This window comes from Henckelia pumila, chromosome 4 (assembly GCF_033568475.1).
Source record: "Henckelia pumila isolate YLH828 chromosome 4, ASM3356847v2, whole genome shotgun sequence".
Lineage (NCBI taxonomy): Eukaryota > Viridiplantae > Streptophyta > Magnoliopsida > Lamiales > Gesneriaceae > Henckelia > Henckelia pumila.
In genome coordinates this window covers 3618909-3627360 of record NC_133123.1, presented here as the reverse complement: position 1 = coordinate 3627360, position 8452 = coordinate 3618909, and the positions used below count along the sequence as shown (strand labels likewise).

The 8452-nt window shown below is 35.7% G+C and overlaps 2 protein-coding genes across 2 annotated transcripts; one reads left to right on the top strand and one right to left on the bottom strand.

The window, feature by feature from the left end:
* Positions 1–945: 945 nt before the first annotated feature.
* Positions 946–3334, top strand: LOC140866173 (uncharacterized). Its single transcript, XM_073271082.1, has 2 exons — positions 946–1389; positions 3042–3334. The coding sequence occupies exons 1-2, from the start codon at positions 1107–1109 to the stop codon at positions 3188–3190; spliced, it is 432 nt and encodes a 143-aa protein (XP_073127183.1). The 5' UTR covers positions 946–1106; the 3' UTR covers positions 3191–3334.
* Positions 3335–5520: 2186 nt separating this feature from the next.
* Positions 5521–6903, bottom strand: LOC140864791 (mitogen-activated protein kinase kinase kinase 18). Its single transcript, XM_073269163.1, has one exon. The coding sequence runs from the start codon at positions 6820–6822 to the stop codon at positions 5539–5541; it is 1284 nt and encodes a 427-aa protein (XP_073125264.1). The 5' UTR covers positions 6823–6903; the 3' UTR covers positions 5521–5538.
* Between the last annotated feature and the right edge of the window lie 1549 nt (positions 6904–8452).

Here is an 8452-nt window from a genome sequence, read left to right as displayed (position 1 = left end):
TATTATTTTATGATATTTATTTATTTGTTTATTATTATTGTTATTATTATTATTATTATTTTCTGATATTTATTTATTTGTTTGTTTATTATATTTAGGTTAAGTAATTATATACACAATGAGGATATTTTGGGTATTTCATGTTAATACACAAAATTAATCCATAGTGTTAAAATCATATCAAACATCATATATTTTATCCCACCATATTATTTATCACTACTTCTCATTTTTTAATCACTCTAATTGTCAATCCTTTACTTATCTCATCACACATACCAAGCAGTGTTTATGTTTTAATAGAACAATTGATAATCCTTAAAAAAAAAAAAGAACAATTGATAATCCTAGATCAAAATAAAAATATATTCAAACATGTTATATTTAAATATAAGAGAATTGTTATTTCATATATATGTATATATATATATATATATTTATTTCCGAATCAACTCATTTGAACTAGATAATCACATAAATATCGAAAAAAAATTTAGTTGAATGTGAGTTAAAAAAAAATTCGATCACCAATGTAATTAAAAAATTCACAAAAAATCTTATAAGATTGTTTCACAATTAATTTTATAAGATGAATCTCTTGTTATTTAAAAAAAAAAAAAAGTTTTTATACGTCAATACGTCCAATAACATCGCTTCAAATGAGAGGTAGCTTAAAAAAAATTATATACAATCGAAAACTACCAAACAAGTCATGCTTTCCTTTTTTAAAAAAAAAAAAATCGAATATAGTATATTTTTTAAAATAATAATAATAATAATTCGCTTCACATGAGAGGTAGCTTAAAAAAAATTATATACAATCGAAAACTACCAAACAAGTCATGCTTTCCTTTGTTTAAAAAAATCGAATATAGTATATTTTTAAAAATAATAATAATAATATAAGAGCAATTGTTTGGCCTAGGTGCCACGTCTCCTCCGATTCCTTTCTTCGTCTACTGAATTGACACACGTCCCCCCAGCTCTCTACTAGTGAAATACTATATACAGTAAACCCCAATCCTTCCAAACCGAACCCTATTTCCGAAGCTCCCCAATATCTCCCCCCAGTCAAAAAAAATCTGTGAATCTTTGTCGCGAAAAAGATGATTCAGCCGCTATATGGTCTTGTGTTCGCCGAAGTTGCGGTGATTTTGCTGCTTCTTTTCCGGACGCCGCTTAGAAAGCCACTTTTGATGTTACTGGATCGATTGAAGCAGGGGCGAGGGCCGATCGTGGCGTCCACTGCCGGAGCTACTCTTTTTGTGATTATGGCGTCGTTATTGTTTAATATATACGGAATTCAGAACCGATCTGAGGAAGGCGCCGCGGCTAATCCGACTGAACAGATTCTCTACGCCACTCACCTTCTCGAAGCATCTCTGTTAGGTAAATTTGTAAATCAGTCCCTGTTTCCGTCTTAGTCAGTAATGTCCTTGCTAGCAGTATCAGTTTTAATAGGGATTGTTGTGCTTTGACCTCCAGATACTTGTTATAACCTCATTGATTTTTTACTTTAAAAAAAGAGATTTTTCTTTCAATAACGGTGCTTTTGCGTATTATTGTATGTAAAGATTTGAATTGTTCGACCCAAGTTGGGTCAAGAATTTGTTAACCATGCATACCTGCTTGCAAATGGTTTTGCCTCTGCTTATTTTTGTTTATGCCTATTAGAGTAGTGGTGTTTTTTAGTTGAAAAAAGAGACTGCCTGTATAGAGGAAACGGTTTTAAATTGGTGAAATAACTCTAAAGACATATAGTCAAGTGATAACTTTTTTATTAATGTTATTTTTTCTGAATTAAATGAAAGTAATTAATATATTTATTAACTAAAGTAACGAAATTTACTCTAAATATATTTAATTATGATCTTTAAAAATTAAAATTGAAAAAATAACGTTAGATAACATCTTTAAAAATTGTGACAATTAATTCAACTGGTAAAAATATGAACTTAGAGAGAAAATGTTTAGACGATGAGATTGTTAAAAATAATAACAAAATAACATTTAAAAAGAAGAAAAATGGATGTTAAATTAATAAATTAGGCAGGAAGTTGTTAATCGTGAGGGATAAAGAACGTAATCTATCTTGATTCTTGAACAAGTATTAAATAGAAAGGTATCAGAAGGAAACAGCCCGGAATCAGAATTAAGGGGTCTTCTTTCTGTTTTGGGGTTATTTTGTTTAATGTTTTTCAAGAAATATATTATCCTGAATTCGACTTTGTACATAATGTTTCCTCGTACGAATTTCCTTACTCTGTCTGTGGTTTCAACACTAGTAATTTTCTCGGTGTCTCTATGTATATATTTAAAAATGTCAGAACTTTTTTTTGTATAATTCTTTATCCTGCAGTTACAATTGTGTGCTGTTTTGGTGATCCATAAAAAATAAATGATCTTATATCCTATGTATTGCCAGTTACCATATTTTAGTTCACATGTATCTATCTTGAGGTAGATTAGAAGTGGAAGGCACTTTGATGTGCATGGTTGACATTGTGGATATCGTGGACCCTATGCGTAAAATGTAAAGCAATATTATTGAAGTGAAGCGATGTATTGTTAATGTGGTAATATTGAAATACATGAAGAAAAGTTCACTACATATAGTTGAATATGTACCTTACTGAGTATCAAAAGACAATCAAACGAATACTCGTTTGTTTATCAACAAAAATCAACGACTGTTATTATATTGTTGTTATCCTTGCATCAGGGGTTCTTTAGCCTTTGTAGCTCACCGTAGTTGGGGTTTCACAGTTAAGGTATGAAGCGCAAAGTCTCATCTTGTGTCGAGGCGCAAGGATTAAGCCTTGCAGACCTTGTGTGGTTTTAAAAACTATGTTCCCTAGGAGAATTCTATGTAGGGTGGTTGATTATTTTGAATTGCAGACCTTGTGATATTTTAAAAACTATGTTCCCTGAGTGCATTCTATAAAGGGTGGTTGATTATTATCAGAAAATGCTACTGTAATTCTGCTTGGTGTCAAATATGTTACGATGATTGAAAAAACCTTTCATGGTCCTGAATGCAGGTTTTGCGCTCTTCCTGGCATTGATGATTGACAGAATCCATTACTACATTAAGGAGGTGCGCATGCTGCGCAAACATTTGGAGGCTGTAAAGAAGATGGATCAAACTCAGGGAAAGGGCAAGGGTAAAATTACAGAGGAAGATGACTAAAGGCGAATTGTGAAAGCTAACAATTAGCTTGTTAGGAACAGTTGAAGGTTTGGATTATTTGGTGAATAAACATGAAATTCAATGGTACTGTGAAAATGCTGTAAACATCTGTTGCTTATTTCTCCCGTGGAAGGGTTTACTTATTTGTTGTGTGCCTGAAATTTTAGCTGAGTTCACATGTTCATTTGCAATTATACGAGTTCTATTTCTTCTACTTGCCTCCATAACTTGACACCGTAAGTTGCTCTTCTAGCTGTTTACTTTTTTGCAAGCAATTGATAAACTAAAAGTGACTAAAATTCCATTCACATTCGAGAATTAATTTTCCTTCGAGCCTCGGGGATTTTACTGATTCATAGTGCAGGTCGGACACTTGAAATTTGAATGCGTTAGAAATTTAGTCAAAATTATTATTGCATGCTATAAAGCATGAGACAACGGCAATCAATCCCCGAACTTCAGGTTTCCATATTTCAAGCAGTACATTTACTTATTTTGTTGCGTGTCCGCTCTTCAGCTGTCAGAATTTACTATTCTGGAGAGGTTTTGTTGCTTGAATGTTTAATCTTTATTGGGTAGCGACATATTGTTATAATAATAATAGCAGATCTTAAATGTTTGTTTTCAAGATTTTCCCCTTTTGTGAATAAGCTTGTGAGCGTAGCTGGGGACAAAGCGTGCCGCACATGCATGTGTTGTATTGCGGAGCCCCCCCGGTTCTGTATCAAAGCATGTGGCCATGCCTAAGATATTTGTGACACAAGAAAGGAAAAAGATTCAAATTTCAGCAAACACGCACCCAAATAGAATATGAGGCGAAATCATTGCGGAATTGAATTCCTAGGTGGATGTCTAGTGTTTGTGCTTTTGTTGAAAGTTGCATAGGATTCGCAAGTGTTCAAATTCAGATTCCACCACGGGATATATGCTTTGCCTTGAAATGGGCCGTCGGATAAGTATCTTTGCTTGATTTAGGTAAGCACATTGAATCTATAGTCCTACACCACCCACTGTCTCTTTTTATAGTGGAGTATTAATTGGTCATACACATGACATATAGATATTCAATCAGTACAAACATAAAACCAAATTACACGTAATAACATAAAAATGGCAGCCAAAAAGCTGCCAATATCTCTTCTTCCGTGAACAAAACTAATAAATAAAAAAAGGCTACCTGCCTCTAGCGTTGTTCTTGCTTCTGGAGCAAAGCATCGGGCGACCTAAAAGTCGATAAATCTCAACTAATTCGAATGGCCACAATCCCATAGAAACAACCACCGAATATCCATCGCCCATACGCGACAAGTGGAAAAGTCTCAACTCCCAAAAGCTGTACTGTTGACCTAATCTCACATTGCTCAATTAACTAAACAAATGGTTGACTTCTAACACGGCAATAGAACATTGACGCATGTCTCTCTGGGGGCAAAGTCTGTCATGTTCACACACAAAGAGTTCGAACACGGCGGGGGTCGGGGGGTTGACTTTGACAAACTACACACAACTCCACACCTGGAAGAAGTCGTGTGTTATTACATCATCATTCACACCTAGTATAGTCTGCCGTGTCGTCCCCCGCCACCCGCCATGTGTGACTTAATTAGAAGAACTGGTTCTGGAAAATTCCCCATGGATGGTGAGGTGGACTCATTTTTTTACTCGATTTCTTGTTGCAATCAGTCATGCCATAGAGTTGCGACACTTGTATTAGAGTTGATGGGAATCGGATATAAAATAAAATTCAGCTACCAACTTGGATATCATTAACGTCACGCATAATGACCAAAGCAACAAATAAATTTGATTATCCGTTTAAGTATGATGATTAAGCGTTACTTTTGTGAATGGGCATATTCGCTTTTGGGGAAAACTTCTACATTGTTAATTTGACAAATGGTAGTGAGGGTAGTCACATCCAAAAGGATCGGACTTGATTTAATTAAAAAAAAAATTGGGAGTTGATAGAATTGAATTAAAATGTCAAATAATACCACGAGTTCCTTAATTCTCATAGTCGCGGGAACCAATTAGACGTGATATCCATCCATATCTGATATCACATACCATAAATAATTTTAAAATTCAGTTATTGTAACCAGTAATAAATATAATACATTAATTTATAATTTACTCAAATTTTTGTCACTTGGAGTGATGGATGACGTTAGCAACTCAAGATATTAACTTGCCAAATATATTACTAATAGTTACTTTTTAATTTACAAAAAAATACGTATTAATCATAATTCATTTAGGCATTATATCACATGATCAGATACAAAAACTCATTATGATATAATTTGAAAGACAATTTTGAGGTATGAAACTCGACTCGTTGTGTAGATTTATTGAAGACTACCATAATGATTTGTATTAAAAAAAGAAAGAAAAAGAGCCAAAAGATATCGAGAAAAGTTGATCCGTATGACAAAAAGAATTTCAATAAAAATATCAATAAAATGATAATTCTTGATACAAAAAATATCGATTATGCTAATTACATCAACAGAACTATCAAACATTAATGGATCATCAATGAAGACCGACGTTTGAATTTCTTCTTCACCAACGCCTGAAAATGTGGCATATTCTGCACCAATCAAAGCTTCGGACTCGCCCCGCACCGTCACCCAATCATCGTCCTCCCCCCAATCCGGTGAATTCAAATCCAGTGAAAAATTCCCTGTAATCAAATCCCTGATCCTATACGCCGGAGAGTCTGAAGAAGAAGCGATTACACCACTTGAAGTTCGCGAAGAACCCGATTCTTCCAGCTCATCCCAGAAGCTCTGATCCATTACACTCGTCGGAGATTTCCTCGTAAACTCCCTGTTTTCTCCACAAATCTCTGTGACATCATCAAGAAACGCGTGCTTCAGAAGCTCACCCGCAGTCCACCGTTTTCTCGAGTCCCTGATCAAGCACTTGCTCAAGAAATCCTTCCCTTCATCGGAAAACCAGCTCGGGAACACAGGGATGTCGCCGGAAGAGGCGATTCTGTAAAGGACCGATGCAGGGTCCTTCATCTCAGGCCAAGGATGAAATCCCGTGGCCATTTCAACAACAGTACACCCAAAGGCCCATATATCTGCCGCAAAACTTTGCTCTTCTCCCCGAGCAACCTCCGGCGCCATGTAAGCTGGAGTTCCGGCGAACATTTGCTCGGAAGAAGTGTCGGATTCCACGACCCGCTTCGCACACCCGAAATCAGCAATCTTCAGCCCACTCTCTCCGATCAAAATGTTCTTCCCCTTGATATCACAGTGAACGAATCCGTTCAGGTGAAGATAATCCAGCCCCTGCAGCATTTGATGCGCGTAGGATCGAATCAAACCTTCGTCCAACGAACCCCCCTGCTTCGCAATCTGCTCAGAAAGCGTTCCCCCGGGAACATACTCCAAGTGAAGATTGTAAACTCGTCCATTATTCTCCAAAGTGGTGTCAAAGCCCAAACATTTAACTATATAAGGTGAGCAGAGCTGAGAAACCAAAAGGTGCTCTTTTTGCAACAACACAGAAGAAGAGAAATCAACAGACTTCACCGCAAACAGCTCCCCACCGGCGGCGGTGGCGAGATACACGGCGGCCGAGGAGCCACGGCCGATTGTGGGACCCCTCGTCCAATCCATGGCAAGTGAGAAAAAAGGAGAGAAATTTGATCGAAAGAATGGGGCTTGATTTTGAAAATGGGTGTTGTGATGCAAACCTATATATTGCACAAATGTGGGGACACGACGTGTTTCGGTGTGTGTTAGATTATTAATAGTAATAGGCTGTTGTATTTATTGCGTGTCTTTATGCCTTTGGTGTGTGTTTTGGTGGCTTTTTGCGCAGAATCTTTATTGGGTATTTCAGAGTGACGGCCAAAGACTTTCAACTTGCTTTATACATACATACACACACATAAATAAATCACCTAAAAAAGCCATTTATTTATTAAATCCGTGTTCAACTATTTACAAATTCATCCAAAAATTCGCATGCTTCATTAAAATTTTATCATGTTAAGCAACTACATACATTCTACATCAATATATGGGAATCTCATGTAAAAATCAATAAAATAATACTTATACTACATAAGAATATATGAGATACTTGTTTGGTGTGAGAAATGATAAAAAGAAAATGAAAATGAAGAGGTGTGAGTTGGCAAACATTGGGCCGTGGGGAGCGTTGCTAAGTTGGGAAATAAAAGCCGTCCACATGAAAACAGACACGTGAACACGTGTTACAGCCTGCCGGTAATATCGCTATTCACCAAGCTGCGCTTTTAAAACATTGCGGCGCCGCGCTTCACTCCCACTCCTTTGCCCTAATTCTTAATCCAAATGTTTCGGATTCAGCTTAGGTACAATTACCCGTGAATATATACTGTTTAAAGGTCAACTTAACAGTATTTTCTATGTACATAAAATTGGCGGGGGTTTTAAAAAATGAATTCTTGAACATGTATATATACAATGTGAAAACACGACAAAAGAGATATTTCACATGGTTTGAATATCTTTTGGTCAATGGAGGGAAATTTTCTAATTGGAGGAGAAACAAGATGATTAAAGTTTTGTTTGCCGGCAACGCAATGTTCTTGTTACTAGCTCGTAAAGCAATGAATTAGCTGCCCGCACCCAACACCCCACGCACAATACATGTAAAACTAAAATTGACATTAAATATTTTAAAATATTTTGAAGTTTGAACAATGCACATTCACATACACAGAGTATTTTGGAAAATAATATTTTCATTATGTCATGAACATGCAAAGAAATAAATAATATTTGCTTCAATTGAGATTTATGGGGCGGAATCGTGGATATAAGTTACAAAATATTGATTCGTTCAACTTTGGGAATGTGCGTAAAAGGTAGGTATTTAATGCGAAGAAAGGAAGCACATAGTATATAAATGAGAACCAATGAGAAAGTATTTGACAGATAATAACACCTGCGACTGGCTAGTTGGTGCATTGGCTAACGCATGTTAATGCCAACTATTTACTCTTTAGACTGCTCTCTTTTAATTGAGCCTTTGGAATTAGATGTTCATTTAATGTCATCGGTTGAACTATGCCATACCAAATTTTATTACTATATATGAATAGATAACAGTCTTGTATGAATATATACATCAAATGTTATAGTAACCAAATTAATGATGCCAAACAAAACGTAGATGCAACAAGAAAAAAAGTTGGGGGCGTGAATGTTTATGTAATAAAGTAGGAAAGATAAGAGAGGAAGAGAGGAACAATGTAAA